General features: G+C 35.4%; 1 protein-coding gene across 1 annotated transcript in view; it reads left to right on the plus strand.

Moving 5' to 3' along the window:
- Positions 1-2,094: 2,094 nt before the first annotated feature.
- DSG4 (desmoglein 4) overlaps positions 2,095-11,591 on the plus strand; it is a 28,646-nt gene continuing 19,149 nt past the window's right edge. Inside the window, exons 1-7 of the mRNA XM_012656591.1 lie at positions 2,095-2,127; positions 3,757-3,888; positions 5,442-5,597; positions 5,955-6,099; positions 6,909-7,075; positions 7,328-7,462; positions 8,353-8,538. Coding sequence (XP_012512045.1) covers positions 2,095-2,127; positions 3,757-3,888; positions 5,442-5,597; positions 5,955-6,099; positions 6,909-7,075; positions 7,328-7,462; positions 8,353-8,538 — 954 coding nt within the window. The remainder of the gene's footprint in view (positions 2,128-3,756; positions 3,889-5,441; positions 5,598-5,954; positions 6,100-6,908; positions 7,076-7,327; positions 7,463-8,352; positions 8,539-11,591) is intronic.

The raw sequence follows: 11,591 nt of genomic DNA on the forward strand, positions 1-11,591 counted from the left end.
TTTGTTTTCTCTGTTTCTAATTTTCTGAGCTCTGGTGTTTCCTAATGCAACAATGCTAGCTGGGCCTGCCTCTCTTGGGATTCATGGCACTGGCTTCCTGTCACCTTCCCTATCAGGGACCTTAGAGACCTTTGCCATCTCCTCTAGCCCCTCCTGTTCCTGCTCGCCCCAACTCCCAAAGCTATGGAATAGCCGTGTGCATAATTTTCCCCCAGTTGTACCTCAAAATGGTTTTTCTCTCTTCATTGTATTCTTCTCACCTTCCATTCCAGAAGAAGAAATATTCTTTCTCATTACCAGTCTAACTCTTTTACCTGCACTTCTGCCATTCCTATTCTCTCTTAATCACAACTGTAATGACTGCTTGGTTTCTTCCTCTTTCTCCCCCTGCCTTTTTCCTTTCTTCTCCCTCTACCACTCCTTCTCCACAAACCCCTTTTCCTCTCCCTGTAGATTGTATATTTGGTCATGGTTTCCCAACCTAAAAAAATATACCTTGATCTAATTAAACCCTCAACTCCCCTTCTACCTCTCACATTTCTTTTGTATTCTAAATAAAATGTTGAAAATGTAATGTACAATTGCTATTTCTGCTTCTCAATAACTCCTTCCTTGACTCCTGCAATTTGACTCATGACACCTGCAAAAGTTGGCTTTGACTGCCTGCTTTAAGATGTCATGACCTTCTCAGCTCCCATCCTCTTTGACCTTGCCACAATAAAAAAAAATTAAAAATTCCCTCTTTGTCTAACTTTTTATCGGTGCACTCCATTCATTCTATCTCCTTTCTGGATCCTTCTTCTCCACCTCCTTATCAATTCCCTTCTCCTTTCTAAACGCCACTTCCTTACCAACCCCCCACCACACTTCTCCTTCCCACACTGACAGAATCTGCTCTGCACCCACAGCCCTGGTCCCTCGACCCCTGCTCTCTTAATCTATCCAAGCCCTCTGCTCTTATATTTCTTCCTTCTGTTCCCTGCACGCATATAAGCATTTCCCGCAGGATGCTGTTCTCTGCTTACTTCATTTGTCTTCTTAAACTGTTCCATTTAGTATCCTCATTTCCTTCAACTTCAAATAACACTAATGTTTGGAAAAACTCTACTTCTTCAGATTTTATATCTACCTCAAATATTAGATGTACATTGAAAATAAATAAAACAAACCTAAGTCACCATGTCCCTGCAGTGATACTTGCCTGCTGAATTTTCTATTTCTATTAATAGCACTTCCATTTCCCCAGGAGCCAAATTTAAGTCACCAGAACCATCTGACTCTTCCTACCCTCACTTCCCAGAGGCTATAAGCCTGGCCCTATCAGTTCTTTGGGGATATTGCCACTCTCTGTTTTTTTCTAGAGCCACGTCAGCACCTAGGTTCACGATCGATCTGTCTTACCTAAGCAATTGCTAACTCCTAAGTGTCTGGACTTCAAGGGTTTTCTTTTATAATCTTCCGTTCATATCAATAACTTGTTTTAAAGACAATATTTTTGTTACTCTCAGGCTCTACTTGATGAAGTCTAAACTCCTTAGCCTGGTCTATAAAGCACTTCATGATCTGCCCCCAAACTGACATTCCAAACCTTGTTTCCCGTGGCTCCTCACTATTTCCTCTACCTCCCAGCTTATAATGCTATTTACCATTTCTGTAACACCCTCTGAAACATAGCACCTTTATGCTTGTGTTCTTGTTTTACTCTGGCTGAAATGTTCTTCCCCATCAATTCCGCTTATCAAAACAGATTCAGCCTACAGAGCCCTTTCAAATCCCCACTCTCCTGGGAAGACTTCCTGAAATCCACTTGGATAACTTGCATCTTATGCTCTACCCTCCACCGAGCCCATTGGTGCCTCTGCTGTGGCAGGTACCCTGACCTGCTGTAGAATCATGTGTTCATCTTCCCTGAAAAGTCGTCGGAGGGCAAAAAAAATCTGTATTATTCATTTGCGTTAGCCGTGTTTGTTCCACATTATTAATAAAATATATTTATAAGAAATGAATTAGTGAAAGAATATTGTCGATGCTTTTATGAATTGTGTCCTTTAAATATGCAAATTTATGCTAATATTGTACCTTCTATAACAGGTGATGCTGGAAGTAAACAGTGAATTTATTGTTGAGGTAATGTATAATAAAACCATTTTCTTAACTCTTATTTCTCAAGCTATATTCGTAGCTTATTTATGTTTTCTAACCTATAGCAAACCAAAAGAAGCAAAGTAACACTTTAGAACAGGAAGAGAATTTTTAATACTTACATGAGCAAAAAAGACAACTGATGGTTGATCAATGAGGGAAAGATACAAAAATTTAAAATTATGTAATCACAACTAAATAAAACAGAATCTGGTGCCATTTTTTAGAGTGGAACTCAGGAAATAAAGCCACTGTCTTCTCCTCTATCACAAGCATGGCTTTATTTTAGTATAGTAGTTAAACTTTCATTATGACCATCTCAAATCATTGGAAAAAATAAAATTACTTTTCTAAACTCTTTTGGCAAAATAGGGAATATAAACCAGGTGCAGTGGCTTATGCCTGTAATCCTAGCACCTGGGGAGGCTGAGGTGGGAGGATTGCCTGAGGCCAGGAGTTTGAGACCAGCCTGAGTAAGAGAGACGTCCTGTCTCTACAAAAAACATAAAAATTAGCCGGGTGTGATGGCACACGCCTATAGTCTCAGCTACTCAGGAGGCTGAGACAGGAGGATAGTTTAAGCCCAGGAGTTTGAGTTTGCAATGAGCTATGATGATGCCACTGCACTCTAACCCAGGCAACAGAGCAAGACCCTATCTCAAAATAAAAAAAAATAGGGAATATGTGATACATTTCAGAAAGTTTTAACAAAATGAAGGGAAAAAATGTAAATGCACTGGTTTTTGAAAGGATATGTTCCAGTCAATGGAACATCTCCTCCCCTGAAGTGGTAATTAAATGAAGCTTAGCTTAAATAAACATATAATCACCTATGTTTCAATAGGCACATTGGGATTTACAAAAATAAATATACATATGTAAATGTTTATGCATGTATATGAATATGTTTGTATAGGTAATGACATTTCTAAACTCTTTGATAATATGAAATTCTTGAGCATCATTAACAGTAGCAATATAGACTACAAAAGGAAAAACATAGCAAACAGACATACACATGTAAAACATTGAGAAGCTATATAGATGTTCGTGGGATTATTGTAAGAACCATCAATTTAGTTGATAATATTTTTCTAATCCTGCAATAATATATTTGGATGCTTAGCCATAGTGGTATCCTTATGAATCAACAGAAAAGAAAAATCCCTTCTCTCTTTTGGGTGAGCCCAACTCACCCGTAGAACTTTCATTTTGTATGGGATGTGCTCACACAGAACAGAAGAGGTCTTCAAACTCTTCAGACTCTAAAGTCTGGTCAATGAAGGGGAAGGTAGGCACGGCCCCTACCAGAATAAATTGAAAAAAGAAAAACTACACCATTTATACAGTATAGCACATTATGAGCTTCACATGTAGCTAATTAAATTTATTTCATTAGAATCAAATAGCTGAAAGTAAGATGATTATAAAAGAAATAGCAGTTAAGGTGACCAAGCCGTATCTATCCAAAGTTGTGAATTAGTGAAAACTTTCTTTGTCCTTCAGACTCAATATCATTGTTTCTTCTGGATGTACCTTACAATGTTAAGTAAGCGTGCTTACTTAATAAAATTGTCCTAACACTGTAAGAAACATGAACCATTTTGGCTTCAGGTGAAAGAATTAGACATTAAAAATGGCACTACGACGTGGCAAACCGTCAGAAGACAAAAGCGGGAGTGGATCAAGTTTGCTGCAGCCTGTCGAGAAGGAGAGGACAACTCCAAGAGGAATCCAATTGCCAGGGTAAGTGACGAGACAAACTGGTAACAAACGCATTTGTAGGGCAGGAAAGCTCTCCAATATTTCCAGGTTTGCAGGCTTCGCTGCTCCACAATGATTTAAGAAGATGGCATGTGGTCATTTGCTCGTGTTGCCGAGACACTGACACAGAGCAGGCGTTGTTTGGCACGTTATCCTAAAAGGAAGGATTGACTCTCCAGTACAATTAGGCTTCATTTGCCCATTTGTGTTCTGCTCATTATTGACTGTTTACGCTATGGGAACTTTATTCACGTAGTGACAGTCCAAAGAGTAACCATCCAGAATGTCAAGTGATTACTGCACTTGATTAATTCATTCCAAGAAAGTAAGGACTGTGCAAAGTTCCCACTACATCTCTACATCCAGCAACTAGGAGAGTCTTAAAAGACCTTCACAGATAATGGCTACCAATTAGGAAAGAGAGTTAAAGAAAGGATGTGTATTAAATTTATCCATGAAGGATGGGATCTAGATTAACAGCTTCACTAGCTCCTCCTGGGCATCTTGGCCTTGGGCCACTATTGTAATCAATAGCAGAATGATCTACAGAATTCCTTCCTTACAGCTTCACATTAAAAATACAGTAAGAATCGGCAATGATGTTACAGAGATAACCTCAGCTCAAAAAAAGAGATTTATTCTCTCAGAAGTTTTCAAATTGGAGGGAAGCTTTTAAATTATTATTTCCATTCAACTCAGTGATAGCTTTATGTTATCCCATGCATGTTGCATATTCTTTTCTTTTTCTTTGCATTTTGGGAGGTTCTTGAGTTTTCTTCTAAATAAAAAAGATCTTTGGGTTAGTGTTGAGCTAACCAAAGTTGTATTTCCAGCTGTCTTAATTTGATTGTGAATGCTTGGGTGATGAAACTTAATATTTTACTGAATGTTCACATCTTTAGTAAGAGATTTCAAAATTTAAACTTTCTTGGTTGAAATTTATCAGCAATAGATATAAAACTACTAAAACAAAATCTGTATGGCAGAGTATTTGTCATAAAATCTATTTGGCAGAAAAGTGGTGTAATAAGTTTAAATTTATAAAATTATTACCAATATCTCTTAAACATTGTGTTTCTCCTCTGATTTTCTCAATTTAGGTACCACTTTGACTAAATCTCAGATTCAAGTCTGGGTAGTATAATTATTAACGTGACACAAATTTTTTTTAAAAAATAGTAAAGATGTGTGATTTTTTCTGTCAGACTCTTTCTCTATATGCAAAAATATCAGAGAATTGAACAATGTATTGTTAATAATAACAAATTTAGCATCAAGTATGTTTGTACCAAATATAACGTTATCTCATACAATTCTTACAACAAACCTATGGGATAGGTGGTATTATTCCCACTATAAGCTGGTCTAGGCAGAGTTAAGTGAATTTTGCAAATTCACACAGAACTAAGACATGGTGCCACATTTCAACCTCAAGCCCATTTGGCTACAAAATCCATTTCCTTATCATTCCACTACACTCTGAAGTTTATTATCTGCTATAAATTAGATCACAATCCTAGCCATTTTTCTCATAGATTCGATCAGACTGTGAATTGAACCAGAAGATTACATACCGAATCTCTGGGATAGGGATTGATCGACCACCATATGGAGTGTTCACCATTAATCCTCGCACCGGGGAAATTAACATTACTTCAGTGGTAGACAGAGAGGTAACTCCACTTTTCTTGGTAAGTCACAGCAGTGTATTTTGATTTATTTATTTTAGTTTTCTTCCCTTTTTAAAAAATATTTTCTCAGGACTATGGCTTACTTTTGATAAAACATAATAGAATGAAACCAAATAAAGGGCTTGAGGGGATGGAAAGAGTGTGAAAATATGTTTATAGTGCAGGAGTCTCTGGTGTGTTGCATGTGTATATAAATCAAGTGTCTTGATAGTATTTGAATTATTAGACTATAATATAGTTTGAATTTTCTGGAAAAAAATTGTTTCTTTGCACATTTGCTGATGTATTTTCAAGGATGTTACTTAAATTCCTTTGGTGGAGAAAAATTTTGTTTTTTTTTTTTCCAACTTTCCACAGATCTATTGTCGGGCTCTGAATTCAAGGGGTGAAGATTTAGAAAGGCCTCTTGAGCTTAGAGTCAAAGTCATGGACATAAACGATAACGCTCCAGTCTTTACACAAAGCGTGTACACAGCCAGCATTGAAGAAAACAGCGAAGCAAGTAAGTAGAGTGATTCTGCATCATGTATCTATTTCTCTTGGTCAAAAGCTTTGGAAGATTGAAATATAGGGAATTTAAAGAATAGAAAAAGTCACACTTGTATTTTGAATGAATGCCACAAATTCCAACTTATAACTGAACTAGAAAAAAAATCATGTCTAAAATGCTAAATATCTTCTTTTTATTGTTTTATTTATTTATTTTTTGAACTTGGACAAGTCTAAATATCTTCTTACTTGTGGAAGATTCTTGTATGTATGTGTGATTTAGCAAGTGCTTAGCACCTTCCTCAGAACTTGTGACTGGGCTGATGATTAACTTAATCCAAGTGAGTTAACTGAGGAAGAAACCATGAATGTTAAAAAAAAAAAAAAAAAGGCTCTGTCCTGGTCTGTTCCTCAAAACTTTTGGCTGAATCACACCAGGTAGACGGATGCATGTGCCGTTGTAATCATCAGATCCTACACTGAGGGTAATTGGTGTTCACAGGCTACACTACAAGTTACATTATGTTCTCTCATTTTTTTCATTTATTTCCATCCTGCTAAATTCCACTGGCAACTCTACTAATTTAGCATTTAATCATTTAAGGAGTGCAAGTACTTTAAAACAGTAAAGGGTTATATAGAAGCAAACCACCATTATTTTGTAATCACCAGCATAGCTGAAAGTTATGGTACTATATTCTCACAAAATTCAAAGAGAAAATTCAGGTGCAGGCCAACCACTCTTTCTTCTTGTACCTAATGATTGGCTGAATTAATTCTAATAAAGTCCCAATCATTCTCCACCTCCATCTTCATTTCTAGATTCCCTGGTAGTAAAGTTAAGTGCCACAGATGCAGATGAAGAAAATCATCTGAATTCTAAAATCGCCTACAAGATCATCTCCCAGGAGCCTGCAGGTGCACCAATGTTCATTCTGAACAGATACACTGGAGAAGTCCGCACGATGTCCAGCTACCTTGACAGAGAGGTAAAGCCTTCTGTGAACGAATGATGAGACATAAAGAATTCAATTTTGAAAAGATAAAGGTGAAATGATCCATGTATATCCCTACTCTAATATAAAGGAAGAAAGACAATCCATTTTTAATAAAAATTAAAAGCTCGATTATATAGATTTAATTTGATGTGTATATAAAAGAAATGAGAAATAATGGCATTGAATGTGTTCGATTGTATCCAAGACCTAAGTCCTATAATTTTTTTTTCCATCTTAATTAAGCAACACAGTATGTACAACTTAATCGTGAGAGGCTCAGATCGGGATGGAGCTGCAGATGGACTATCTTCCGAGTGTGACTGTAGAATCAAGGTTTTAGACGTCAATGATAATTTCCCCACCTTAGAGAAAACTTCAGTAAGTTGTTATTCTTATAACCCTTTTTCCATAAATATCAATAACTGATTTGCTTTCATGCTAATTCATAAGCCTTGTTCTGTTACACATAGGGATGTACTGCACTTTGCTGAATAAACCTTAGGTTTTCTTATTATGATAATATACCTTCTAATATATTAGTGTGTTTGTCTTGACTCGCTACTCCAAGCAGGCCTTCTCTGTGAAAGCAATGAACTCTCTACTCCATATACTCTACTCACAGAAATGAGGAAATTTGTTGATATAACTCTGGGAATAACGTAACAACATTAATATATTTTTAGATACCTCGTGATTTGCTGAATCAATTCTATCAAATCCCCAAACATTCTCAACTTACATTTTCATCTTTAGACATAAACAAGCATAAAATCCAAACTAGCAGAACCAAATCTGGCTCACTGCCTGTTTTGGTTAAAAATATGTATTTCGGGACCGTAGCTGTGCTCATTCCTTTACGTGTTGGTTATGGAGGCTTTAATGCTTTGTTGTACAACAGCAGTGATGAGCAGTTGCAACACAGACTCTCTGGCCCACAAAGCCTAATATGTTTATTATCTGGCCCTTTAAAGAAAAAAATCTGATCCTTTATCTAAAAGAAAAGAGTAAAGGGAATTAAAAATAAGTGGAAAAAAATAAAACAAAGTTCCAATTTGACCTTGATTTCATATGCAGCACATGAAAATCAGTTATATTATCTTATAATAGTTTTATTCTTATATTTCTGATTGGATATATGGCATTTAATAATGGTGCAGTAATCATTGACATAGTCCGTTGTTAGTATTTTAAATGATAACTATGTATTAGTAAATATATTTCTTCTTTTGAAAATTCATTGATTATAAAACTGATCTATGTCATTGCAGTACTCAGCAAGTATTGAAGAGAATTGTTTAAGTTCGGAACTGATACGATTACAAGCAATTGATCTTGATGAAGAAGGCACTGATAATTGGTTGGCAAAATATTTAATTCTCTCTGGCAATGAAGGGAATTGGTTCGATATTCAAACAGACCCAAAAACCAATGAAGGCATTTTGAAAGTTGTCAAGGTACAGTACAGGATCTGCAATATTATCTTCCAAAGAAGTTTTAAATGGCTCTTAGAGGTAGAATCTGCCTTCCGAAAAGCACTCCATAACCTTATAGCCAGTGTGTGTCCTAAGTAAATTACTCCATCAGTCTGAGCCTTCCAGCCCAGCAACACAGTATTTATTACCAAGAAAAACAAAAAGGTTATTTTGTTCTCACAGCATCTGATATCTAGTTGAAAAGGTAAAGTAACCACTCCCAAATTAGATAATGTATGAGAGTTAACAGTATAACAAACAGTGGTACAGATGTCATGATATAAACCATTATTAATTGCCAACAGGGTGAAATATGAAATAATTAATGAGATAAGAGAAGGTGAGATCCTTCTGAGCTAGATTTGTCTGAAAAGGCTTCATGCCGGGAAGTAAGATTTAAGCAAGACCTTAGATTGTTAGTGTGGGCAATGAAATGAGGAAACACACAGAGGTAAGAAAACATGAAGCACGTTCAGGGCATGGTGAGTAACTCTGTGGGGCCGTAGCAGAGTATTCACAAGAGGAAGCAAAGAGAAGCCAGAACAGAGAGGTCGCATTGGAGTCAGTGCTGAGAACCTTGAATACTAAACTACGGGGTTTGATTTTTTTCCTATAGATTAAGTCTTCTTAAACTACTTGCTTTGACTTCACGGACAATAATAAAATCTAAAAATTTACAATAAGAAACAAAACTACAAACCAATAAGATTGAAATTAAAAGTAATGTAATGAGGGAAATTATTTTTTTCTCAAAGGAAATTGCTGCTAACAACAAACACTTAGAGCTATGAAAATACATACTTAGACACACATATGTATTTAGTTTGCTATACATGTGATCGTGATTATTCAATTCTGTTACTACTTTTCTCTGTTCAAGTTATTGTGAAATTTTTTCAGATTAGGAAGCAATTTAGCCTTCACCTGATGCAAACATAACATTTATTCTTTGAGTCTTTCTCTTTTCTCAAGTGTTTGAAGCAATTTTCAAAGTATTACTACTTTATCATCAAAACACAACCATGCACACTGAAATTAGGGGGTATATTAACTTATGAGCTGGTCAAGAAAATTATGAAAAATATCTATATATAGTTTTTAAGATTGTCATTCAGATGAAAACACAAACTTTCAAAATTGCTTAAGAGAAGACAGGGACTCAAACAATATACCATGGCCTTCCTGTTTGAGAAACATTGCTTTGAGCCAGAGGTCAGCAAGCTATGATCCACAGGTCAAATCTGAAGTATCCCTTGTTTTATAAATAAAGTTTTATTGGAACATAGTCACATTCATTTATGTATTTTCTATGGCTGTTTTCACACACCAGTGGCTGAGCTGAATACTTGAGACAGAAACTACATATGAACCCCAAAGACTAAAATATTTACTATCTGGCCCTTAACCAAAAAAAACATTTTTCAGTTCCTACTTATAGACCAAAGAAAGCTTTTGGATATTTTCTAAAATAACAGTAACATTATGAGCTCAATTCTGGAAAGAGTAAAGTTATAAAAATAATGATTATATTAATTAAGTCCTGAGGTACTAAGAATCTGATCTAAGGCAGTAGCAGTAAAAATAGAAGTGAAGGAACAAGTAAAGAGTCATTGCCAAATACAACGTGGAGATGAGTAGAGGAACAAGAGGTAGTTTACCACCATATCAAACTCTGACTATTTAGTCAAGTTTTCTTCCAGGGATCAGAATTTATTCAACCTTGTATCCTGGTTTAAAATCAAGACTTAGATATGACATGCAATTCTTATCTGTCTTCTTACCATCTATCTTAATTATTGACTTTGCATATTATCTTACAATGTATAACTTTGCTTTGTCTTTGATCTGTCTGTCAACCTACTAATATAATAAGAACTTTGCACATAAACAACTTGGCCTAAATATCTTTCTACTCCTAGCACCTGGTCTAATGTCCAGAAGATAGTAGAGACTCCCAAAACTTTGAGGATAGTGTTGAAGACATTTACCTAAAACTAATGATGTAGATTTCACCCAAATGGGAGTCACTGAACTTGACTTCAAAATTCATAATTTCTACATAAAATTATAAAAATGAAAAAGAAAACATTTTAACCATGTAGGTAATACACTGTCTATGACTTACGTAATGTGTCTTCTGTGATAACTAAAAGTTCTTTCAGGGCATATGTACTTAATTGCCAAAAAAACTATCGAAATATCGATTTCATGAAAAATCGGTCAAGGTAGTGTTAGATGTTGCACAAAGTTCCTACATATTTTTCCTAAATGACGAATTCCCAAGTCTCTTAAAGATAACAAGAAAAACATATGTTTAAAAACACCAAAATAATATGGAAAGGCTAATCGAAATGAAATTAGAAACCTTAATATGTGTGGTTAGTACATAGCTAAAAGAACTATCTATTTTAGAGAACACATGGGTAATTTTCCCAGGTTTGGCATTTTCAACAGCTAGTGGTCAGCCACTCATCCCAAACGTGTCTGGATAAGGTCACTAATCTTCTCGTGTACCCTGTCCATTTTCATTCAAGCCACCAGCTAACATTGTGGGAACTGGCCCTTCAGTAATGGGCCTTTGACTAAGCTTTATAAAAGTCTTTTCTTAATCTAAGGACATTACAAATGATTCAATTCAACACAAATTTATTGAGATTTGCTATGTGCTAGGGATATGAAGGTGAATCAGACATGGTCCCTGTTCTCAAGGAACTTACAGTTTAACAAGAGAAAATCTCTGAGAATGTTGAAAATCTCCCTGTTGATAACAACCTCCCATTAATATTTATTGATACATGTGTATGAAAATATAAGCAGTATAATTATATATGTATGTATATATACCATTCACTTTAACATCGAGGAAAAAACAAAATACTACCCAATTGGAATTCTAACAAAGAAAAATTGGTTCTCTATTTTAATAATAATTCTCCATTTTTTATAATAACTCTAATTAAGCAATTACTAAACACCAACTGTGGTGTTATATTGTACATATAGACGTTTTACACATATTATCTCATTTAATCTTC

Source organism: Propithecus coquereli, unplaced genomic scaffold, assembly GCF_000956105.1.
Source record: "Propithecus coquereli isolate 6110/MARCELLA unplaced genomic scaffold, Pcoq_1.0 Scaffold51, whole genome shotgun sequence".
NCBI classification, from domain to species: domain Eukaryota; kingdom Metazoa; phylum Chordata; class Mammalia; order Primates; family Indriidae; genus Propithecus; species Propithecus coquereli.